The sequence below is a fragment of the Centroberyx affinis genome, unplaced genomic scaffold (assembly GCF_046629955.1).
Source record: "Centroberyx affinis isolate AG114_WGS23_722 - 3 ecotype Tasmania unplaced genomic scaffold, CSIRO-AGI_Caff_v1 ptg001198l_1, whole genome shotgun sequence".
Lineage (NCBI taxonomy): Eukaryota > Metazoa > Chordata > Actinopteri > Beryciformes > Berycidae > Centroberyx > Centroberyx affinis.
In genome coordinates, this window is record NW_027279720.1 from 263,264 (window position 1) to 288,879 (window position 25,616).

At 43.0% G+C, this 25,616-nt stretch overlaps 2 protein-coding genes across 2 annotated transcripts; both read left to right on the forward strand.

Annotated features, from left to right (window-relative positions):
* Positions 1-148: 148 nt before the first annotated feature.
* Positions 149-6,160, forward strand: fuca2 (alpha-L-fucosidase 2). The gene is made up of 7 exons (XM_071524523.1): positions 149-430; positions 1,245-1,432; positions 2,020-2,359; positions 2,514-2,724; positions 3,640-3,830; positions 4,557-4,665; positions 5,439-6,160. The coding sequence occupies exons 1-7, from the start codon at positions 234-236 to the stop codon at positions 5,574-5,576; spliced, it is 1,374 nt and encodes a 457-aa protein (XP_071380624.1). The 5' UTR covers positions 149-233; the 3' UTR covers positions 5,577-6,160.
* Positions 6,161-10,467: 4,307 nt separating this feature from the next.
* On the forward strand, positions 10,468-20,982 carry hivep2b (HIVEP zinc finger 2b). The gene is made up of 7 exons (XM_071524500.1): positions 10,468-10,522; positions 13,491-17,446; positions 18,275-18,432; positions 18,622-18,797; positions 18,890-18,988; positions 19,457-20,226; positions 20,400-20,982. The coding sequence occupies exons 2-7, from the start codon at positions 13,547-13,549 to the stop codon at positions 20,832-20,834; spliced, it is 5,538 nt and encodes a 1,845-aa protein (XP_071380601.1). The 5' UTR covers positions 10,468-10,522; positions 13,491-13,546; the 3' UTR covers positions 20,835-20,982.
* The last annotated feature ends 4,634 nt before the right edge of the window (positions 20,983-25,616 follow it).

Sequence of the window (25,616 nt, forward strand, 5' to 3'; positions counted from 1 at the left end):
AGTTCTCTTCAGTCTGATTGGTTAACTCTACCAGCGAATCACCCGATGAGAACAAAAATCAAACATTCCCAACGAACCAAGAAGCCGTTAACTTCCTTGTTTATAATGTCAAGTCCACTCCCACCGTATTCCCTTTTTGTAGAGTCCCTTCTTGTGTCTTGTTCCTGTCATTTTCGCTTCATCATGTGATATCCCGCACGTCCTCTGATGCGTTTGTTGATTTCGGAAGGAAAATGGTGGTGCGAGGTTTAATCGCTGCTTCTCTAGTCGTATCGATACTGATGATCAGCACCGGTAGATGTCAATATGAACCTACCTGGGAATCCATCGACTCCCGGCCGTTACCTGAGTGGTATGACCAGGCCAAGTTTGGCATCTTCATCCACTGGGGAGTCTTCTCTGTGCCGAGCTTTGGCAGCGAGTGGTTTTGGTAAACTTTTACAAATTCATAGTGATCATATAACATTCTGATGAAGTGATTTCAACTGTGCAGAATAGGGGAGAACGGGGTAAATTGAGCCCGCGAGTAACCATACACAAAATGAATCAGGTAGTCACAGATTTTTGCATAATAATTAATTTAACTGATTCTGTGATGGAGGAGAGTGTTTGGAGAAAGTAGAAAGAGATCCAGGTCAAAGAATCAAATTTTTGCTTCATCTAGTGATTTCATTAAACTAAAGATGTCCTGATTTTTGTATCTAAATGGAAGTACATATATTTGAAGGCCTCTGATATATTAGTTTAGGGCTTTATAAAGTACAATATGAAGAAAAATTACTGATTAATTTACGTGTATCGTTTTACCCCAATGGGCTCAACTGGCTCTGTCCCTATTCTCAACCTACTCTACCCTGGGGTAATGGGAGCCAAAATGTCATGCATTTATCTGTCATATGTCTAAAACTCTATTAGTTACAGAAAATGATTTAGTTACCTTTGGATGACTAACAACCTTAAGTATAACCAAGTAGTAGTAATTATATGCACATGCTGTTTTCAGGTAAACAGCAAACAGAAAACATAGGACTGTTGTCTATTTTATTTATACTTTCTTGAGAAAGGTGTAGTGGAGCATAGTTGTTGTGGGTCCTACATTTTCTCAACACACTTAAGTATACATAGCAACTCTTGTTTGAAATAAATACAGATTTGTTTTGCAATAGTAGCACAACATGTACAAATTTGGCTCATCTTACCCCATTCTCTCCCTACCCCATACTGCATTTTTTTTTCTGTTCTAGGTGGTACTGGCAGAAGCAAAAAATGAAGCCATATGTCGACTTCATGCAGAAGAATTATCCTCCAGACTTCACGTACCAAGACTTTGCACCACGATTCACCGCTGAGTTCTTTGACGCTGAGGAATGGGCCGACATCTTCGCCTCATCAGGAGCAAAATATATCGTCCTAACCACAAAACACCATGAAGGTACAGTATGAGCAGATGCCCTTTAGTGCGTTTCGGCCTACATTCAGTTTTCAGTACGCATGTATTGCTTGTTTCAGGCCTGGTTACTTTATTGGCAATGAGACTCAGGATTAGTTTAAGGCCCATTAACGTCTAGAACAATAACTATAAAGATAACTATAACTGTTTCCAACGAAAAAATTGAATCGTTCTAAGTAGATACAGTGTCTGTTTTTCCCATTACAAACTATAAAAAAAAAACTATAACTATATTTTTGGTTTAATCTCAGAGCGATTTTTTGGGATGCAGAGACAACGATAAAACATTTTCAACCAATCAAATTCAACAAGGTATCATTGTAGTTTACAGTTATCTTTATTGTTATTGTTCTAGATGTGAATGAGCCTTTATATCTTTGGCAGTTTCCTGGCCAGTAACACTGCCAGTAAGATGGATGCTTATTCAAAGTGCCAAACAGTGCATACTTGTGCATACTAGTGCATTTGTCGTTTGGGTGGATCCACTGGGAATAAAATCCCTGACCCTTGCAGTGCCATAGCCATTGAGACACACAGGATCTGTATCGTGTTCTCTATGTTTTTCTCAGGTTTCACACTATGGGGCTCCAAAAACTCCTGGAACTGGAACGCCGTGGATGTTGGGCCGAAGAGAGACCTGGTGGGGGAAATGGCGAGCGCCCTTCGTGCTCACAGTGACCTGCGTCTGGGGCTGTATCACTCCCTCTTCGAGTGGTTCAACCCGCTCTTCGAACAGGACGCCGCCAATGTCTTCACTACCAACTACTTTCCTACCACTAAAACTCTGCCGGAGCTTTACGAGATCGTCACCAAGTACAAACCAGAGGTGCTGTGGTCCGACGGGGATGGAGATGCACCTGACAAGTACTGGAACAGCACCGGGTTCTTAGCCTGGCTCTATAATGACAGGTGATGAAAAAACAGCTGAATTCATCGGTGATTGTTTTCATTCCACTGTTTTGTTTTATTTCAATCATCATTTCCCTGGTCAGCGTCATGTTCACCTGTTTGTCGTCATTGATAAAATAAAAACTGTGAATGAAAAGTGTTTGTTCTCCTGCAGCCCGGTGCGAGAGACGGTGGTGACAAATGATCGGTGGGGCTACGGCTCCATCTGCACCCACGGAGGATATTACACCTGTGCTGATCGCTACCAGCCGGGACACCTGCTCAAACACAAATGGGAAAACTGCATGACCATCGACACCAAGTCCTGGGGCTACAGACGCAACGCTCCGCTCAGAGATTACCTCACCATCGAGCAGCTTGTGGCGGTGAGAGCTGGAAATTTTATTAATCTGTAAACTGTTTTATCGGGTAACCAACATGTTCAACTGCTCCGTCTAAATCAGCTCATGCAGTGTAATTAAATGGCTGAGATAAACTGAAAATTGAACTCAAAATTATCATAATTATCCACATGATGGCTCAGTGTATTTTATTACGTCTCAGTGTGAAATGGAATCAGACAGTCTTAATAACAGAAAATAATATTTTGCTCACCATGACCTTGTTACTGAAATGTTTAATGCACAGATGTTTCAGGGAGAGCCCGTCCTCATTGTGCGTAATCTATTACAACATTCAACAGTTTTGTTATTACGCTGTTTATGAGGATCTAGCACTCATGCATAAAAAGTTAAGCATTACAATTGAGTGTGTTGTTTCTCTCATGTTAATTTGAAACTCGTACACAGACAGAAGAAATCTTTTCCACATATCAAAGGTGTTACATTAATAATATCATTGTCAAATTAATTGTGATGACTTGATGACGTGATGATTACCATAAACAAATGAGATCATGGTCAAGCCTCTATCTCATGCCAGTGGTATGAGCTAGTGTTTCTCAAAATTAAGACCACATTTCCTCTAAACTTCATTCATTGCTTCCTTTCATAAAGGGGATGTTGTCACTTGCCACAATTTTGCACTGGAAAATTTACAGCACAAAACAGTTTTGTGCCGTAAAGCAGTCCAGGAGTTTTGCATGAAATTCAAACCCGGTGGCACACAATATAAAATGCAGCGTAGAAACCAGTAGAGGCTGCCAATCCTCTCAGCGATGGTCTCGTTCGTTCACATAAATTATACTAATGTCTCAAAATGAATGTGGTAATGATTTATTGATGTGAAAATGCGACACATACAGTAGCACCTTTTAACTGTGAGCTGCCTGTGTGTCCCAGATGTTGGTAGAGACTGTGTCCTGTGGGGGAAACCTGCTGATGAACATCGGTCCCACGCACGATGGGAGGATTGCCCCGATCTTCGAGGAGCGTCTGAGGCAGATGGGCCAGTGGCTGAAGGTGAACGGGGAGGCGATCTACAACACCACAGCCTGGAGGGTTCAGAACGACACTGTCACCTCCAACGTCTGGTGGGTCCTCACTTGTGTTTGTGCTGACATTACATCATGAAAAATTGATAAACCCCTGCACCACTGAAAAAATGTTTTTTAGGGTGCTGGCAAAAACCACTGTTGCAAAGTATTGATTCTTGCCGCACACCAAATCTCTGGAAAAAGTTCCCCTATTTCACTCTTTTTATCTCATGTAAAATAAAATAACTTTTTCTAGAGATTTGGTGTACAGCAAGAATCAATATTTTGCAACAGTGGCGTTTGGTTTGCTTGGATAGGAGGAGATACAAACAGAGCGACAAACACATGAGATATATCACAATGATTGTAGCTTACACTCGTTTCCATCACCAGCCTCTAGATGTTAGGAAATTTACAGTATACATCGAAATATATTTTCTCTTTATTCCAAATATCCTGCTTTTAAGATCCTCATTGGAACAGAGTGAAGAAACGTTCCTTTAGATGGCAAATAAGATTTAAGTCACTACTGTCTAGTGGCTCGAGGGGTTTCCACCAACTGATTCTCCACACCTCGATTGCACATCACTAATTCATATGTGTACACAATTTATGTACCAAGACTTCCTCAGTTTTATAAATCCTGTTAACTTCATGCCTGTTATAAAAGATAGTATCATAAGAAGATCAGATATCATTAATTATATTTTCTGCATGCTCATACAGCAGCCTACATATTGTTGAATAGATAGAAAGCTCACAAATGGGATTAATTTTCTACAGGTACACATACAGACCGCAGGAAAAGTCTATCTTTGCCATTTTACTTGAGTGGCCGAGTGACGGATCTGTGATTCTGCATGATCCTGTGGTTACTGAAGGAAAGACTCAGGTGAGGGACCACATGACTTAACAAGTGCTTTTCTTCAAAGCACCTTACAGTACCACACGAACATACATTATTAGTATCGGTTGGCCCAGAGTGAATCAAATCCCGACACTGGCAGCACTCTAGCCATTGAGCTATACAGGTTTTAGTCACTAATTATCACTAGGAATTAGGGTTCGACCAGTATGGGCTTTTGAACGTCGATACCAATATTTTTAGACTGAAGTCACTGATATTTTGTGCTGATATTCAATATCTTTACATTTGACTGGTTTCAAAAAAGTACAATTATTCAGTGTTTCCCCCTGAACTTTATTCTTGTCAGGGTGGAAAATAATTCAATTCTTTTAACCGGGTTAGCAGCTCCTTAAGGCGGGGTGACCCACTGCACCTATTGGTAGGGGAAAATCTGGGATGATTTAAATGAAGCATGTAGTTACAAAAAACAAAATTGAACGAGTAAGTTAAATGTGTAAAGAAAATAAAATTCCACTGCAGGTTTTTAAAGGCTGTTTTTATGTAACTGTGGTCAGGGAAGAACCTCCATCATATCAGAGGCGGACAACACTTCCTGACTGATATCTGGTATTTAATAAAGGTTAATATTGGCCCAATATATCAGCAAACCAGTCTAGCTCTACTAGAAATTCCAATAATCAAGTTCCATCTTGGGAATTAAGTCTGACTGTTTTTTTGACTGTCTCGCTCTTGGAGAATTTCTTTATTTTTCCCCATGCCAACTCAGCTTGTGTGTTGCTTTCGTTGTTCTGTAAAAGCTGGTGCTGCTGGGTCACGGGTCTGTGAGGTGGGAGCCCGTAAAGCCCGGCGGCCTGCGGGTTCTCCTGCCTCAGCTGTCCTGCAGTCAGACGCCGTGCCAGTGGGCCTGGACGCTCAGGCTGACAGCTGCCACTTAAAGAGAAACCAGAGAACCTGCAGAGGAACGGACGGAGCGGCGGGCAGCGGGACGAGCCGGGGCGAGCCGGGGCTTACACCTTTTAATCCCTGAGCACAACCCCCCGAAATAAATCTGATGTGTCCATCCTGACAGTTTGCAGTCCGACTGAAAACCTGAGGATATTGTTACAAAATCAAAACCCAAATGTATGTAAATGTACTTGCACTCAAATGTATTTCAGTTTTTTAAAGGATGGTGTTTTTTTAAATAATCATGCAGGGAATGATGAATAAACTTTTATACATTATCAGCATTAAACTACCATTATGATCAAAGAGTGTAATGCTGTATCTTAAGGTGTATGACAGCAGCCTACTGGGTAAATGTAACAAATGGGACTTTAGATGTGAAAACAACATTCAGAAAGATGTGAATCCTTGAAACTTTTTCGCCTCAGGTGATTTTTGTCACTGTGTAACTGCACTTTTTTTCTTTTTTCTTTTTTTTTTTTAATTCAGAGATACTTGATTTTTAATCCTAGATTTTTTAATGTGATTTTATGCAATCTGCAGCACTGTTAAGTATGATGAATGTTTAATACCTGATGGAATATTGAAATAAAATAACTGAATCATCTTTTCAAATAATCCTACTGGATTTATAACTCATTCATCCTACAATGAATCCACCTTTTATCACATTTTGATTGTGTCACTCAGGTTCAATTTTTACACTCCTGCTCATGCCTGGTCATCTCAGTCTGTGTGCCTTTACAGCGCCCCCTGCTGTCCACACATATAATGACACCACAGGCGTGCAAGCCATTTTAAAGCACGCCCACGGCGCACTGACCGCGCGCCCACGAGATGACAGCCGTTTGCAGACCCAGGAAGAGACCGGCCCCTCTGTGCACTGACAATGCATCTGAAAAATGTAGGTCAAATGAAGGTATCTGCATGTTGTAAAAAGGAGCGGTAAGCCTCGTCGTTGCAGGTTGGACAGAGGAAATGACTTTTTTTTTTTTTTTTTTTTACATTTTCCCCAGGTGACTGCGCTCCTTCCCGCACCGCTCCTATAGTTAGAGGTCTATTTGTCACCTGAGCTCGTGGGTCCAGCAGCACAGCGCAGGGCAGATCTCACTGTTGTGTCTGCTCTCTGTTGCACGCCTTAAAGGTGGGAGGTCCTTGTTCTGCAAATGTTCCATGACGTGAAGGTGGGGGGTTTGCAAGGGGTTCTCACGTCCATGCGTTTCCCCCCCATCAGCAGGCTATCCCCAGTCTGGACCTGCATATGAAAACTGATCCCCTCAACAACAACAACAACAACAATAACGACAGGGGGGGAGAAAAAAGCTGTAGTGATGCGGCCAGACGCACAATGGATTGCACATACAGCGGGATTGCCAAAGTATAACAAAAGTAAGGGACTTCAAGTGGAAACCTATGACTTTTAAGAATGCATATTATTCCTGTAGTCTAGACCAGCTGAATCAGTATTTGTGAACAGCAGAAACTCTCAAACTAAATGCCCAAATTCCAGAGAACTATGCCTTGAAGCTATTATTAAAAAAATAAAAATAAAATCTGAAGCTGCTCCATAGACAAAGAACAATGAATGCAGTATTTATTTTATAGACCCACAGGATGTTTGATTTTTTTTTATACCCAAATTATCTTTATTCTCATCTGCACTGCAACTATGTTTTCATTTCAGTATTACAACAGGTTACTCACAGGCCTAATCTGTTATTGCATTTTCCTATAACTCTAAAGCAATTAAGTAATCATTATCACATATTGATCTACTGAACGGCTGACATGAATTAAGCCCCCGTTCCTTCAGTCATTTTGCAGTCTCGGTGCCATTAAACTGTGTAAGTAATTATGTAGTCAGGAACTTGGAAACCATTACAGACATTGGCATTGTTGCTATGGAAACACACAATTATGTCAGATTATTTTCAGGTATTGCTGTGATAATGGCTCAAGCATGCCATTTTTTTTTTTTTTTTTTGGGGAGGCTAACTTCAGGGGAGAGTGAATGAAAGAATTCATCGGTTACTTAATGAAAAAGTGACTGAATAGCTGAATGGATTAATGACACATATTGTTTATACAGTGTTTATTGGCATGGCATTTATTGGCCGTTTATTCAGTCCGCAGTGTTCAGTGTCACTTGTCATTGATATCTCAGTCAGACACATGACAGCCACTACAGCCAGCAGGGAGGAAAACCTCATTCCTTCCATTCATAAACATTTCTCTCTCTCTCTCTCTCTCTCTCTCTCTCTCTGTGTCTCTCCCCCCTGCCCCCCCCCCTCTCTCTCACTCTCCCCTCCCATCTGTTTTAGCACTAATATCATTAGAGGCTTGCTAGTAGTAGGGTGCATGTGTGGCATTCAATCACATGCAAATTTGTGGCAGATTTGAAGCGGTCAGCAGAGCCGTGTGCTTTAGATAGTGGAAATGCCAAGCAGTGTGGAACATCCTGGGGGACAGACCATTATATTTATAGAGACGGGCGACTTGACCTTCACTGCACATTGAGTATCAGCCATTTTAGTGCAGCTCCTCTAGATACTGAATACAGCATAATGGATCTCAGCTGCAGTGCAGTTAGTTAGCCTCAACTTCATCGTTGGCTTGTTATAGGCTATATCTAATAATAGCTCTCTGCAATTCCATACTGTGGAAGGACTGCACCGATACACAGGCTCTGCATTCACTGCTTTTTGGCGCAGTTTGTGTTGCTGTTTTCTAAAGGAAATGTGCTGTGAAATTATAGTTTTGCAGGCTTGCCATTTGGCTTGGATTTCGAACTCTTTCAAGATGTTAGGTCCGACTTTAAGTTGTTACATAAGGTTCAGCAAGCAAACCTTTGTCATGCTGTGTTAGGCTTTACGTTACGAGTAAGCCTCTCTTAAATTTCCCTTAACCATAGTAAGCACAGCTGGTGCAAACCCGTATCCAAGGACTCCTATTCATAGAGGCACCCAGTTGTTCTCACCCAAAGGCACATAGTGAAACTGAAGAGGATGGTCAAAGCGGGTCAAGTATTTATAGTTGTGTAAATTGTATTGTGTTGAAAGGCCAAAGTTTCACACAAATGACAGAGGTGGACGCTGACCATATTGGTTATTGTTTGTATTTGGGAAAAGACCTGGTTTGTGTTGTGTTCAGGGGTTTTAACAACAACTGCCAGACAAAGGCTGCTAAATTTTGATTGTTGCAGGTTTACTCTTCCAGCCACTTTGGCAGATACCCAAACATCATTTAAAAATGTATTCAAAATGTCAAATTTGCTGGTTTGTCTTGTACTCTACAAGACACTCTGACAGGTAAACAACCAGTCTCCTCTAATCTAAAAAGCAATTTGTCTGGCTATTGAATTTTAGAATCAAAATGACCTGACCTGATCATTTTGACCTGTGGATCAGAGAGTTAGTTGTCCTGGTCACATTTCCTCTGAATGTTATCCTTAGAAATTGGTTAAATAGCTTGTTGATCAGGAAGGATTTCTTTCTTCCTTTCTTTTTTTTGCAGAAGAGTTAATCAAAAGCTTTCCAGATGCAACAGTAGGCATAACATAGATGTAAGAAACAATAATACAGTAAGAAGATAAAATGAATAATTTCCATGAAAAATATGATGCATTATATAGTAAAAAAATTAATTACAGGTAGAAAAAAAGTAAATAAATATACAGGTTAAGATCACAGAGTTAGGGGCTATTGCAGAAATCTATTTTCCTATTGTTTTCATTGTTTTCAACTTCATGGTTTAATTAAGTAATTAATCTCAGTCCTAATACATTTGCGTTTACAAGAGGAGAATTTAAATTTGTGAATAAAAAAACTTAATGTTGAATATATAATAAGACAACAGAGTCTCCGGCTTTGTGCTTATAATAATAGTAGCATATTATTTTCTTTTTTGTGAAATCATGTAATCAGGAAGTACTGATTGCTGCGAAGTTGTTACATTAATGTCGAGGCTGTAATAACACCATCTCACACTGAACTCATACATCTCACTGACAGGATGAGGTTTGCAGCTGCACATAATCTGCAGCATTGTCCTAATTTTGCCATGTTAATGACACCCTCATCACGACACTCTCCATTCACAAAGCGAATCCTGTCGTGACGGGAGGAACTGGCTCTAAACAGGCTGTGGGTGTCTTGTAATTCAGAGAACATGTCTCATTTCAGCAGCATCCTCACGAGCCCCATGCTGTCTTTTCATTTAATTCATGTCAGTCTACACATTGAACATAATCGCTCTGTGATAGATGTATATTCAGAGTTGTGCCATGCCATTAGTTTCTTTCAAAGCGCTTGTCACTTTTTGAATTCCTCTTGTGGTCTCTATATAGTATTATTCACACTTTCTGTCCCACTGGTTTGTGTATTTATTACTGTATATTTAAATAGGTATTTGGAAGATGTGTGAGTCTGTGTACCTAAAGGAATTTGTGTCTGTTTTCATTCAGACCGCACCGACACAAATTCTAGCAAATCTGGCTGATGTGAAATTAAATCACTGACTCTTGAAATGAATTGTGGCTGTCTAGAACGGCGTGGTTTAGCTCTTTGCTTCGTGATATCCGACTCGCCGCTTTGTGTGTAGTGTGAGGCAGCTGCTGCTCTGCTTTGAAACACAGAGAGAGAGGAAAAGCGTCCTTAAACGTGGGCTGTTGTGTAATCCCTCCCAGGGCCCCTTTGCTATTTTTGTGCCTGGGTCCGCACGTCACGGTTGGGTATTTTCTCTGGTGACTAGCTCGCATCAATAGATCTTCTAATGTACACCCAGTCAGCCAGCAGCTTCATGACTGATGGGACTTTACCTTGCTAATTTATTTCATTATTGTTACCCAGACATGAGGAGAATGGAAAAATGGACTATGCAATATGAGGAATGTCACGTGTGACTGTCAATATGGGACAGGGGACTATTCAAATGTCAGGTTTGTATGAGGATTATATTTGATATCTGAATGTCAGCTGCTGTATGAGCGGAGCCTTTTTCCCATCAGACTGTGTGCTTTATGTCATACTGAGCACTGTTGATTCATTCTGCATGCTATGTGCTGTGTGCCGCTGTTACAGTATCACAGGGGGTTAGACCATCCAGGTTCTCTGAAGCCGGTCATTTACGGATGATATTTATGGATTTGTTGTCAGTGTAAGGCTTCATGCCTGTTCCCTTTAATGGCCATCTTAGCTTCTAATGATGTAATGCAGTGGCATAACGAAGCTCTCCATAGCCTTCATTTGTTTGCTCATTGTCCTCTGGCATGTGGAAAGCAGTAAAGGATGTGCTTCACCGATGTCTGCTGTCCACATGAATGTAGCCGTAAAGTCGTTTGTCCATCCATGCGAACATACTGTACCACATAATCACCCACAGTCTGCCCACAGTCATCCAGAAACACACCTACTGCCACCCACCTGCCTCCTGTTGTGGCACGTCATTGCTGCTGTGTCACATATTTTTGTGTAGATTAGTGTTTGTTACCAGGAGTAGGAGGAAATTCACCATAAAGGGACTGAGGTTACAGTTCCTATAGAAAAACTCCAGTGTGTTGAGTGGACTTGTCAGTGTGACTCAGGAGAGGGGCTGAATGTGTCGGCTCTGTTCCCTCTCTATCGAGCTTAGTTCAAAGGTATGCATTGTTTCTGAGGGTCTTATCTCTCTGTCACTCTGCACCCATATTCCCCTTCCCTCCTCTCTCAGCCGGGAGAGGATGGAAACTAAGCAATGAGGTCAGACCGACCTTGAAAGGGAGCTCCCTACCAGGCCTCTGAATTTTGTTACCCCCAGGCACCCCACTTAGTTTACCTCTGTAAACCTCCCCGCTGGAACATGGACCGCTCCAGACCGAGGCAGCCCCCCCCGCCACCCCCCCCACCCCCCATCCTTCATATGCCTTCCATATTTTCCCTGTATCCCCCTCAGGAAGAAGCCCTCAAATCCGTCTGACTGCGTAGCTATTGAGCCATATGTAAAGAGCCAAGGAGGCATTTTGCCATTCGCAAAATGCGAACAGGGGATTATCATGCTCACAGCTGCTTTTATGCATCTCTCGGCATCTTGAGAGTCACCTTGGATTCATATCCTCTGGTTTATGCCTGAGGAGTGTGTGGTGTTCTAACAAAGAAAGAGCGGCAGGGAGAGCGAGAGTCGGAGGATGTCCTAATTAAGGGGAACTCAGAGGGTTTGAACCAGATAATCTTACATAACCTCGTTAGGGAGGACGCAGCCTTTGATACTGAGAAGATGGAAATGACATGCCCTCAGAGACACATCCCCATGGTATGCAAGTAAAGTGTAGTGGCACACCAATCCACTTTATCCAGGGAATGATAAGTGTTATTGTTGCTTTTGTGAGTCCTGCATGGGTATGTACAGTATGTGGTCCTGTGTAGCTCAGTGTGTAGACTGTATGGCACTAACACAGACAGGTTGAGGGGTTCGACTCCCACTGGAGCCAACTATACTGAAAACGGTGCTTTGGATAAAAGTGTTGACTGAATGGAATATGTTTATAGAAGAACATTTCAGCATTTTGTGCAGGTATGACATTAAAATGGGGTGCAGGTAGTACAGTTTCTTTGATAGCGACAGGCTCATGATCTGACATTTCGTTACCATGACTGTTCTGGGTCTAGTTTGTAAACAATGACACTTATGTGCGTTGGCATGCATAGACACACACACACACACACACACTCTAGCTCAGTTGGCACTCAGACATTTTAAGGGTCACTGGGCGAGTATGTTTTGAAATTGTGTCGCTGCCACTTCTAGATTTTAACACAGTTGTTTTTATAGCACAAGTATTACAAAATTGGTATCAAGTCCTCCATCTTCTGCAGTGTTTAAAAAGTGTAAAGTATTTTACTTGGGAAGACCATTTTCAGTTTTCAGCATTCAAACCTCTATTGAAGTTTAGAAGATTTTAACTGAAATTGAAAAGTTAGATCCAGGACATAGAATGAAGATATGCTTTAACATATCATAGATGTGTTAAAGCAGTATTTTTGGACTAGTTTTAAAACAAAAAAATCTAAGAAAGTGGTACTGAGGTTCCTAGAGAAGCCGATGTTGATGGTTGACCATTTATTAACTCATATAGAGGTATTTGCACTTACAAATTTAAATGTTCAAATAGAAGTGAAATATCACTTTAAGGAAAAGGAGTTCATTTTGAGTCTCTCCAAAGCTCGCTGAAAGAGGATGGTGCTGTGGGGATGGATTAGATCCCTATCAGATTCATGTCAGCTCTACGGTATCTGTGCACACACACACACACACACACACACACAAAACAAATGCACACACACATGCGCAGATATACACATGTGCATGCGCCTAAAAACACACATACACACGTACATACACACTCACAAGGCTCCAGTAAATGTAGGGCATCTGCCAGGGGTAAGATGAGGTACTGTAGGTATTTTAGAGGCTGGTAAAGAGACTGATTTTTCCATTCCTGCTGTGAATGGAGCTCATTATGAATTTTATACTCCAATTTTATTAGGAGGACTTTTGGGAAACAGCCTTGAATAGCCCTCACTCTCAGGGAGTGGATTTACACTCAATTTTAACTGTGGAATTGTTGACGGTTGACTTTTTTCCTCATTTTCCTTCTTTATAACCTCCTTATGTGTGGTTCAGCGGTCCTAATCTTGATCATTGTTGTTCATCCATCAAAGTATGCCATAATGTTTATTTTTCCTTTTGTTGAAACTTAGAAACTATTGTTTTATTACATGGACTGTCTAAGCCTTTGCTAATGCACAGACATATCAGATTATCATCATATTAGATATTTGAGTCCACTAATTCTCAATCTGTCTATCTGTGATTTCTTTCAGATGACCCTTCCCTGCAATCAATTCACATGAATGATAATATTACTACAGTTACATAACAGATATTGTCCTTGAAAATCAATCCCAAAGAAGGTGACATTGGATTCATGGAGTCACTTGAAACTACTGCAGGGGTGAAAAGCTCCACAGAGGGTCAGGACAGAAATGTTGCACAGAAAAAATGCACAGCAGAGCCAACGGCTGCGCAGACTAAGAGAAGCCCATCGGTCGAGCTGGAGGGCAAGGGGTGGCACCGACAACTGCAAGAAGGTCAGAGCAGAAACACATGTGTTTTCAAAGAAATGTCTGACTCAGGGAAATCACAGCAATTAGAAGATCAGCACTCCCAGCCCCACGCCACAAGCCATCAAGACTATGAGTTGTCTTCATATCCGCTACAGGGGGCGAAGCCATTTCCCATTGGCAGACAGAAAGCTGTAGGTCACTTGGTTTGCGCTCAGTCCCCAGGCGGCTGTGGACCCGCCTCCCACAGGAAGTCCCCCAGTTTGCCCGAGGTCCTCCAACAGTGTTCCCATTCAGGGATGGATCAGCTATCAGAGACTGTGTGTAAGATGGAACAGAAACCACAAAAGCCTGGGAAGTATGTTTGTGATTATTGTGGAAGGGCATGTGCCAAACCCAGTGTGCTTAAGAAACATATTCGGTCCCACACTGGGGAACGGCCCTATCCCTGTGTCCCCTGCGGATTCTCCTTTAAAACCAAGAGTAATTTATACAAACACAGAAAATCCCATGCTCACTCGGTCAAAGCTGGAACAGTGCCATTCTCAGAACTTGGTTCTTACAATGCCAATACAGACCAGGGGTCTTTTGAAGGGGAAGGAGAGTTATACTCTGATGCTGAGCAAAGCACAGACACGGACGAGGACACTCTCAATGACCCGCTGCTGCTGTTGGACTCTCCAGTTGAGGGATCAGATAACACTGCTGTAAAAGTACTAAATCTCATTGCTCAGAAAAAGGGAGTCACATCGATGTCAGCTCAGGATGGTTCATCCCAGCTCCAAGAAATCAATGCACCTCCTGCTGTTGCTCAGGCTAGCCGTGCAATTCAATCTTGCACCATCAAACAGAGGCTTGCACTCCGGCTCTCCGAGAAAAGAAGCAGCGACTCTGACCAAAATCTCTCCCTCCCTAGTCAGTCCAGCAAGGGCAGTACGGACTCCGGCTACTTCTCGCGCTCTGAGAGTGCCGAGCACCAGACCGGCCCTCCGAATACAAACGCCAAGTCCTATCAAGAAATTATGTTTGGGAAGTGTTACAGGCCGAGCCCTAAACAGGCAACAGCTTTTGTGACTTGCGGCACGGAGTCGAGCGATTACACCGGGAAGCGCTCGGAGAAAGGCGTTTCCCGCGTTTTCACCCAAGAAAAAGACATTGTTGAGTCGATTAAAATAAACACAAAGTCATTCACAAGGGAGGAGGTAAAAGAACCGCAGTTAGACAGCGGCTCTGACATGGGGCCTCTGATCAGGAGCAACTCGATGCCAACGTCCTCAGCAGTCTGTCTCAGTATGCCCCAAGCCCTCAGAGGCAGCCACTCTTTTGACGAGAGGACAAGCACCGGGGGCATGAGGAGACTCAGGAGGCAGGCTGCTTTCGAACTCTCTGCACATGACGGCCACACAGACACTGACAGCCATGGAAAGATGACTGAGAGTGGCATCTCCCCCTCAGGACTGGAAATGGAAAATTACCCCTCTGCGGCGTCTAATATCAGCCATCAGAGACACGCAATGGAGCTGGCAACACGGAAGCGTCGGAAAGAGAAGAGGGAAGAGGAGGATTTACCAGGTCAATATGAGGCCCATCATGAACAATGTGAGGACATGTTTGACTCAACCAAGGACTATGATTCAAAACAAGTTAGCCAAGGTGCCCTGGGCATTATAGCACTAGCGAAAGGACATTCTCCAAGTATGCAAACGCAGATGGACAGATGTGACATGGAGATATCAATGAGCCCTGAAATTTCTGGTAGAAAAAACTTAGGGAATGTAATTTCTGTTATCCAACACACAAACTCAATAAACAGGCCTCACTCTGAACAGTCAGAATCTTACAAGTATCATGGGCAGAGGCAGGAAAATATTTCATTTCAATCTATGGAGTCGACTGAAACGTACGAGATGGAAAGAAGCGATAGTAGACTAGGCCAGTCGTTTCAAATGGGGCCCAAACTAGTGCGACAGCCCAACATACAAGTCCCAGAAATTAGGGTCACAGTAGAGCCTGACAGTCCAGAAAAAGCTCCAGAGGTGCAGGTGAAGGAGCCTGAGAGGCACGTGGAGGAGTTTCAGTGGCCACAAAGGAGCGAAACTTTAGCACAATTCCCCCCGGAAAAGCTCCCTCCAAAGAAGAAAAGGCTACGCTTAGCTGACATTGAGCACTCCTCTGGTGAATCTAGCTTTGAGTCTGCCTGCACCAGTCTCTCCCGCAGTCCGAGCCAAGACAGCAACTTATCTTATAGCTCCACCTTCTCCTTCGACAGGGAGGAGAGCTTTAAGTCTGTCTCCCCAGCCAGGCAGGATGAATTTGGCAAACCGCTAGAGCTCTTAGCTGTGCCGGGAAGCGGGCACTCCCTCTCTGTGCTCAACCAGCGTCAACAACATGAAATGAGACGCTCCTCCTCGGAGCAGGCGCCTTGCAACTTGCGCAAGGAGTTCCCAGAGGTACGCAGCATATCATTTGACTATGGCAGTCTTTCTCCAACATCCAAAGTTAGACACGCGGACATCAGCACTGGCCACTCCGCTGTGAAGGAGAGAAGGAGGGGCAACTTGGTGCGGCAGGAGTCACTGAATATGGACGCTGAATTAACACAAGTCCCATCACATGTGTTTCCGCAGTACCTCAGCAACACCCTTCCATTCACTGCAACTGCGCTGCTGCCACAGACTTTGCCAATATTTGCCACTGGGAATACATGCCCCCAGCTGTCCCATCCCAGCCTGTTAGTCCCTGTTAGAATCCAGACTCACGTGCCATCTTATGGTAGCATTACATACACTACTGTATCGCAGATTTTTGACAATCAGTATGATGGCGTTAGCTCCACTACCGTCACCTCTCAGAACCAAATCTCCCGTCTGTCTGGAAATCTTGATTCTCATAACATATTAGGTTATACGAGGACACCGTCGATGCACACCCTCAGTGTCGAAGCCCTCGATTTGTCATCCGCTAAGCTCAAGACGGGCATCCCTCTGTCTCTGACCTCCAGAACTATCTCAACCACTAACGCGTCCAGCGGCGGCGCAAACAAACGCATGCTATCCCCAGCCAGCAGCCTGGACATTTTCATGGAGGTCAAACAGCAAAAACGTGTGAAAGAGGAAAAAATGTTTGGTCAGATTGTGGAGGAGTTGAGCGCCGTGGAGTTGGGGAAATGCAATTTGGCTGAAGAGAAAGGTCACAGGTCAGAGATGCAGGGTACATCCACACCTCATGCTCAGGATGACTCACATAGAAGCAAATTCATCGCACTTCAGCAAAAAGTGACAGAGACCACTGACCACGGTGTTGAATCAGCTATGGAGAGCAGCTCTCTGGAAACCGGCTCCCCGCTGTACTCCATGATGTCAGTCAGTGAAGTGAAAGAAGTTGGCATGGAGAAAAGGGTGCAGATGGACATGGTGGCGCAGCTGGTTACCAGTCAAGACATCCTGATCTCAGACGCCGAGCATTCAAGACTGTTATCTCAGTTTCCAAGTCTTCGCACAACGACAGGTGTGAGCTGGTGTTTTCTCAACTACACCAAGCCAAGCAGCTCTCACAGCAACGCCCCTTTCTCCTCCGTGTACGCCACCTGGTGTGTGAGTCCCCACAACCCCAACCCCCCTGATCTGAGCACCAGTGCCGCCCTGGCTCTCCTGCGGTCGAAACAGAGGGGAGACAAGGTTATATACACTGTGGCTGCCATGTGTCAGCCTGGCACGGGGAAACTGGTTTCCTCCTTAATCTTATGGAGGCAGACAATGGAACAGGTGAGAAAATGATCCCCTGTCTGTATAGTTTCTAAAGCATACCACTTCCTCACATGTTCAAAATGTCAGTTTAGAGCTATAGCCTTATTTTCAGATTAATAAACATGCATTTATAACATTTTTTAATTGGCTTTGAGTGGTTTTCATAGGCTTTAGTGTCATGAAACTTGCTCTGCTCATAAAGGACCATGCAAAGCTTTAGTTCAAGCTGCACTAGGCAACTTTGCACTTTGGCACCCAGTGGCAGCGAGAGATAACTGTTTGAATCTTTGATAGTTTGATAGTTTTTGATAGACTTCATAACCCAGAAAAAAATGTAACATCATGTCAGCAAACTGCAAACTCCAAATGTTTTGGCAGCGGGTTCAGCCATCGTTGGTGAGTCCAGCTCTCTCTGGACGGAGCGCTCTCTCACTGCTGTTTACGAGAAAGTTTTATATTTCGATTCATCACTGTCTGTGCGCCAAGATTTCCTGGCAGTGAAAATACCAGACACCAGAATTTCATTTGAGCGAATAGGGTGAATCTATGGTGTCTGAATTAGGGGGGATGGGACACTCTTCTCTGTTGCAGCCCCAATTTGCAATTTAGGTTTATAAAATGGGTGTATTTTAAAATCTTGCCTAGTGCAGCTTTCAAGTAAAAACACGAAAATCCACAAAACCGGAGACGCAAGCTTTTTTCACAACAGCAGAGTTATGCATGTGTGCAATTCTCACTGCGTAATTGCATGTGTAACATACAGTCTCTTGGAAGCATCACGTTACATTGTCGATATTGCGTGTGCTTAAACTGGATGTTAACAAAATGTTTGTTCATCTGACTCAGCTGCAGAGGAAACCGGAGCTCAAAGAGGTGGACGTCACCTATGGGAAGAAGGTGAAAGACATCAGCTGCAGAGTGAAAACCGCCAAGGAGGAGTGGAAAGAGAGGGAGGCTTCCACAACCCAAACAGTGCCAACACGCATTAAGATCTTCGAGGGAGGGTCAGTCAAGCTATTACTTACCATGATACTTGTCATTTGTCCTGACAGCAAATACAGTAGTTATATTATGACATTAGTGAATGATTTATGAAGGAAGGGCTTTAAGGGCTATGCTATTTTTTCCTTTATATGTTTTCAGGACTGTTATTTTCTTCATTAGAGGATTAAAAGATTGTATCCATCCCTCAGGTACAAGTCCAACGAAGACTATGTGTATGTCAGAGGTCGAGGCCGGGGGAAATACATCTGTGAGGAGTGTGGTATCCGCTGTAAGAAGCCGAGCATGCTGAAAAAACACATCCGCACACACACAGACGTGAGACCGTACATCTGCAGGGTCTGCAACTTTGCTTTTAAAACTAAAGGTGGGCATTCCCCAAGTCTTCTACACTAAAATGACCAATGCTGATTCTATGGATGATTATTTATTCCTTATTTATGACTTATCCGTCTGCAGGAAACCTGACTAAACACATGAAGTCAAAGGCGCACATGAAGAAATGTCTTGAGCTGGGTGTGTCAGTTACAATGGATGACACAGAGATACAAGAGCATGGTAAGATACCGAACTACACTTCCACTCAAAAGTTTGGACACATGCATTTTTCTTTATTTTTACTATTTTTCACATTTTAGAATAATAGTAAAGACATCAAAACTATGAAATAACACAAATGGAATTATACAGTGACCAAAAAAGTGTTAAACAAATCAAAACTATCTTATATTTTAGATTCTTTAAAGTAGCCGCCCTTTGCCTTGATGGAAAGGCAAAGGCTTTGGAAAGAAATTCATACATAGGCATCAACTTCGCTATTTATATTTGTCTAAAAAACTAATTTCAAGCATTTAAGCATGAGACTTAAGATCAAAATGGCTTTAAGATAATGAAAAATGTTCAATCAGGTGTGTCCAAACTTTACTGGTAGTGTATATTCTAAGTGAGATTCCTTAATGTTATGCATGCATGAATCAAAGTGTGATCAATTCTGCTAAATTGATGTTTGTCTTCTCATCAATAAAGTAGATGACATCCAGCAAGAGTCCAAGACCGGGGCGGCAGGCGCGACCAAACACCAGTTCTCAGATGCGGAGGACTCCGACGGCATGGACGAAGACGTGGACGAGATCGACGAAGACGACGAGGACGACGAGGAATACGAGGGCGACTCCACTCCGAAGCTGCGTTCCAGAAGCACGAGTCCCCAGCCGTGCGGAGTCACTTCCCTGTCGGTCACCGCCACCGCCGCCGTCCACGGCTGCTCCCTCGCCTCCCTGCCGGGCGTGGAAGGCCGGCACCAGGCCTCCGGCAGGCGGGCCGTCCTCGCGGCGGAGCAGAGAGAGCGGTCCGTGGACGAAGACTCTCTCACTATGCTATCTCCAGACCAAGGCTGCCTCCTCTTTGACCCTTACTCCTCCTGCCTCCTCTCTCCTGGCTGGGAGTCTCCTATCAGGGAGCCCTCTCCTTCGCGTCTGCGTTACCCGTCCCCGAGGAGAGAACTCTCCCCGCGTGGTCGCTCCTCTCCCAGGTGGGACACCTCCCCGCTGAGGCCCAGCTCCCCCAACTTCACCCCGATTCAGCACCTCTCCCCGGTCTCCATCGAAAGACCCCTGTCTCCCGGAACGGAGCTGGCGGGAAAGCGGGAGTCGTCAGTGCGAGGCAGGCAGAGGGTCGTGCTGAGGGCCGTTTCGCCGCGCAGGGGCTCGCACCAGCACAGAGGCACCGGCGATAAAACCAGACACCAGGCGAAGATCGACCTGGCTCAACAATACGGCGCCTTTGAGATGGAATTGGTATGTGACTTGACGGTGTGCTGCACCTTGTTCAATTACACGTTTATTTTGGATAATTGAATTTTGCCGTATTTCTCATGTTGCATTTCTTTCACACTGTAATTTATTTTCATTTGAGGAATTAGCTTGGCGATGTTGAAACCGTTCTGAATGCTGCCAATATGTTGTTCCAGGATCAAAGGAGCAGCTTGGCTCCCAGTCTGCCTAGTGCTGCCAGTTCTCATCACCAGAACATCCTGAGCCACCTCCCACTTCACTCCCAGCAGCAGGCCCAGAGTCTGCTCCCCATGGTTCCTATCGGAGGCATCCAGATGTTGCGCTCCCTGCCTTCCTCCGGCACTGATGTCACCCCCTCCTCGGCGCCGAGCCCCCAGAGCAGCGAGGGCCAGCGGTGCAGCAGCGGGGAGGGGTCTGTCCACGGGCCCGAGGCGGGCGGGGAGGACTTCAGAGGCCAGCAGCAGGACCAGCTGTCCTCCCACCAGGCCGCTCAGCGCTCTCAGGAGAAAAGCCTTGACCCCGGCGTCGGGGACAGCAGACAGGAGGAGAACGTCCAGACCTGCATGAAAGCCATCGCCTCGCTGAAGATCACCACAGAGGAGCCTCACTAAGACCCTCTCTCTCTTTCTCTGTGTTTCTCTGAAGAGATCCAGGAACTGACAGCTCCCGGAGTGCAGCCCCCACCTGCAACCTTGTCGTCCTCAGCCCTTCAGGCACATAACCTCATCCTTATCCCATTAGAGGCACTCTAATAACACTTCCTCTGGTCTCGCACATACCCCCGGACAGCCGGTTTTTAAATCTGAGTGGAGATCAAACCTTCGCAGTGAAGAAGCAACGCGCCCGGTCCGATGTGCTCTTTTCTTCAGAGACTTTATGAAATGATTGGATGAGCGGCAGGATGACAGCAGGGTGGAGAACATTGAATCATTATTGGGTGCAGGTGCAATATGGAAAGATATTATGCTAATATGCCTTTGTCTGACATAGTAGTTTGCGTACAATTGCACATAAATTATATTTATGAATTCTGTACAAATGTCCCTAACATATACTCCTTCTTAGATGCATACAAACAGTGTATTTTACGTGTACTTTGAAAATAGACTGTTGTTTAATGTAATCATATCGAGGTGTGATGCAGTAGTGCAGTAAATGAAGACTATTTATAAGAGGGAAAGTATGTGTACTATAAAACAGTCTGACCAAATTTTAAGTAGACGCTTCTTGTGCAGTTTGGTGCTTCTGATCAAGCGGCAAGGGTCTGTGCCTTTATTTTGCTTTAATCATTTCGTTTTCAAAAGCTTGTTGAATAAGGAAAAATGTTGAGGTACTTTATTCAGAGCTGTCAGACGTGGAGTGTCGTCGCCGGAGAGTTCGCTCAAAGGAAAGCTTTCGATTCGTTCGGCCGGTTTCGCTGATAGACGCAGCTTGATTTATGTAAAACAATCTTAAAATGTTTCTTATGTTGCATTTTTCTTAATGTTGTGGTTTTTATCTTGATAAAATGCATGGGATTTGCTATTGCACAAAAATAGAGGAAGTTAATATGTAATTATGTATACTGTAAGATGTATTTATATATTAGAACGTAAGCACTTATTGATACTGGTAAATATTTGACTACTATTTATATGGTATATCTGTACTTATGCAGCAGTGATGCAGTTATGCAGTGAGCCACGCTGGCATTGCTTTTGATCTCATGTCTTTGCTTTTACTAAACAGACAGCTTTTTTTCTCTTATACAGACGACCATAAGCATTTCATGAGTTTTGACGATGCACTTTCATCCTTTCATCTTTGATAACTAACTGACTAGGTCAGTGGGGGAGGAGTAAAACATATTATGTTCTATTGTGAGTTGAAACATTCCAGTTATTTTCAAGTTTCAAGTTTCTCATTGTGTGAAACGTTGCACACAAATTCAAGGGGCTACGATGATCAGTCGATAGTACATTTTCCTGCATTTCAAGTGTAACTGGATAAATCATTATCACTTACTGTAAGTAATACTAAAGTATTGATGTTAACGAGCGTGAGTTGGTCGACTATTACTGTGCTTCAGCTCAAAATGTAATTAATCATTCACCAAATGCATTATTTCTTCTCTGTATATATACGTGTATTTTTATGATTTCAAACTATTTTTGCAGTGTTGAATTCTGAAAACTTTTTATGTGGATTGTTTATATCTCTTTAAGAGGTAAAATGTCTGCAATTGACGTAATGGAGGTTTCATGGAGGAGAAAATAGCACAGTGTTGATCGCTAACACCGTGTGTGTCATCTTTTAAAAAAAAAAAGTGTATTCACATCTTCAAGTGGTTATGTTACCAGTTTGAGAATGAATTTCAAAATCAGAAAACACTTTGTTCACTCATGTTTACATTAAAAAAAAAAATTTACAGGTGCACTGCTTTAATTTTGTGTTTTCTTTAATAAGAGACTATGATTTCATGGTTATGTAATTTTATTTGTTGTGATACTGGTGCAGAATGTTCATAAAATGTGAAGGGAAAGCGAAGCCTTTTATTTGCTTTTGCATATGTATTCAGATTGTGTTTGTGTTTTGTTTTATTGTGTATCCATATTTACTGAACTGCATTGTGCCTCTCATGTCTAAGAAATTCCCTGTAAAAACACAGAGGACAAATCATTTACCTCTCAGCTAAGATTTTGAGGAAAAAACCTCGGTAGCCAATCCCTTGTTTAGCTATTTGCATCAAAACTGGATAGTCAGGATGGAGTGCCTCTTTTATGCTATGGGGAATTTATTGTTTGGTGCTCTACTTTTTAAGATTAAATTCAAAATTGTTTTAAAAGAATATACTTCTAACCCAAGAATGTGTGTTGCAGCTTATTTCACGCTTCATCTCTCTCTTCTGTGTCTTTTAACTCTACTTTTGCCGTTATTCAAAATGGCTTCCACACCTTTCCTCTTGCCCAATTCACAGTTGTTTAAATTAGAGCTCACAAGGAAAGCTTTTCAGATGAAATCATTCTCATTTTATCTTGGGAGGCAGAGTGGGGGGGGGGGGGGGGGGGGGGAAGAGATCTCCAGAGTGAAAAATTCAAGAGACTCATACCAGTGACATCCTCTGGTGAAAAATTATTACTGCAGTCATAACATGGAACAAGAAAATAAATGAATGCTTCCAAAAATAGTTATCACCTTGTGGATAATATTCAACCATTTGAGGTCTTTTTTGTCTGCATCAAATTCAGCATAACCGCATAATTCCTACTGTGTATTGGTTACAAGCAAGCGGCACACACAGTATACTGTACTGTAAGTAAATACTGCATGTGTTAAGCATACATTAAGCAAGGAAATGACTTAACTCTAATCACACAGTGCATTAAACTGCCTCCTTTCACGCTGCTCAGGGCCGGGGAGGAGGGCTGTGCTAATTCTGGCCAATCAGAGAGACAGTCCATTTTTTTTCTCTCCTTCTCAGTGACTAGGCCTGTCAGGCCCATTTGTTAGAATAATTATATGGCTGTTAACAGCATCCCAGCTTAAAATAAAATTAGTACTGGGTTGGTTTAAAGCAGCAGAGGCATCGCATAAAATGGCCGCTTATGATGTTACCAGGCAAGGCGTTGTAATGAGTTTGTGAACTCTTGCACTACACACATTTCTCCAGTTATTCACACAGATACTATATATATTACTGTATGTTATAATACGGGGTAATCTCCTGGTAGTTTTACAAGCAGAGCAGGAGATATGTAGGTGTTTTAGTGGTGTGTCCTGGACAGAGACAGACAGAGACAGAGACAAAGACAGACAGAGACAGACAGAGACAGACAGAGACAGACAGAGACAGACAGAGACATATCTCGGTCCCCTCTCTCTCCCTTGTTAGAGTGAGCTGTGCTCCTCTAGTTTATTTTGAGGTGGTCTTATCACAGCTGTTGTATCTGTGGTGGCAGCCTGTCCGAGCCCCTCGCCACTCTTCCTGTTCCCCTCTAGCCCTTGGTCCTGGTAAGACCCTGTTTGCTCATTACCCTGCTTGTTCAGAGACATTTACCTTGAAATAATATAAAAAAATATTTAGAGTAATCAGTAATGCTATGCTTTACATGGTTTCCGAACCTATTCTTATTCTTTAAATGTGTTTAATTGCTTGCTTGTATTGGAATGAATTTGGTTGTTTTCTTCTATAATTCTGAAGCTTGCCAAGTTTGATAGATTAGAAATAAGACAGCAGTTGAATTCAGTGTAACTTGCCTATGTCTTTGTGTGGAAGTGTTCAGGGAGGATAACTGTGTCTAGGAATAGACACAACATTGTCCTTTTTAATAATGGCTTGATTTCTCTGGGAATGCACCGCCGGTATTGGTTCCTTGAACAGCGTGAAGAAATCAATCATGGTTTCACTTGCCTGTTTCTGCAGTCATTTATTTATAGTTGAATTTCCATTTGAATAGCTAACTGTCTTCTTTTAAAATATTGAATATAGATGGGGTCTGTTATGCAACATTGATTTTTATTGACTATTAATAGTTGGAAAGTGCACCTATTGTGCACACAACCACTGACATTGACATCAATAAGAGTGGATTAGAAATAAATAAATAACTTGCCCATATTAAGAAGTTCCTAAAATAGACTGTGGGTCTGGAACAGGTGCCATGTGCTCTGCTTGTGAAAGCAGGGAGTGTGAAGGCTGCACAGGCAGACTAATTTTATGCACATAAACAGGCTCCGGCTATGAGCCTCCAGAAAAACAAGAGGCAAACAGGCTCTGAGATTCTCATATACTGAGGTTTTATTGAACATATCGCTTATTTCCAATCTGCATGGCACACTGATGAGCCTTGAAATGACTTTGATTGGTGCTGATTGGTGGTGAATGCTGTGTTCAGATTTTTTGCCTAAAAGGGGATTCAAAAGCAGACATTTTCTCAGTTGTCTCATGAGTTCAGAGTAATGAGCTCTCAAGATCAAGGGAAAATGCAATCCTATGACATTGTTGCACTGTATTGCTTGAAATGCTTCAAAGAAAATTTTATGTGTATTATGGAGCGCCAACAAACAACTAGAATTATGAAAAAAAAACATCTACTGTTGTCCGCTGAGCTGCTTCAGTGCAGGAATTAAGGAGCATTCAGGAGTTAGTAAGTGCCTTGCTCGACGGCACCATGGTGGCACATGGTGACTGTGTCTCATTCACTTCCCCTGTCCATGTTTTCTCAGTATATTTGGGGATTCAAACTGGCGAACTTCCAGTCACAAATTCATTCTTCTAAACTTTAGGCTACCTTTGCCATCGAGCACATCAAGGAGCTGCTTACATCCTGTAACATGGGTTTGCTTGAAAAAATCTCCATCTTAACAAGTCATTTAGTCTATTATTGAGTCCTAAAATTGTATTGTCACTTATT

Excerpts from the sequence above, each read along its gene's own strand:
- fuca2 (XM_071524523.1), top strand. The coding sequence starts at position 234 with ATGGTGGTGCGAGGTTTAATCGCTGCTTCTCTAGTCGTATCGATACTG. Across the intron at positions 2,360-2,513 it reads GCCTGGCTCTATAATGACAG|CCCGGTGCGAGAGACGGTGG; the intron begins GTGATGAAAAAA and ends GTTCTCCTGCAG. Across the intron at positions 3,831-4,556 it reads ACTGTCACCTCCAACGTCTG|GTACACATACAGACCGCAGG; the intron begins GTGGGTCCTCAC and ends AATTTTCTACAG.
- hivep2b (XM_071524500.1), top strand. The coding sequence starts at position 13,547 with ATGGAGTCACTTGAAACTACTGCAGGGGTGAAAAGCTCCACAGAGGGT. Across the intron at positions 17,447-18,274 it reads GGAGGCAGACAATGGAACAG|CTGCAGAGGAAACCGGAGCT; the intron begins GTGAGAAAATGA and ends CATCTGACTCAG. Across the intron at positions 20,227-20,399 it reads GCGCCTTTGAGATGGAATTG|GATCAAAGGAGCAGCTTGGC; the intron begins GTATGTGACTTG and ends ATGTTGTTCCAG.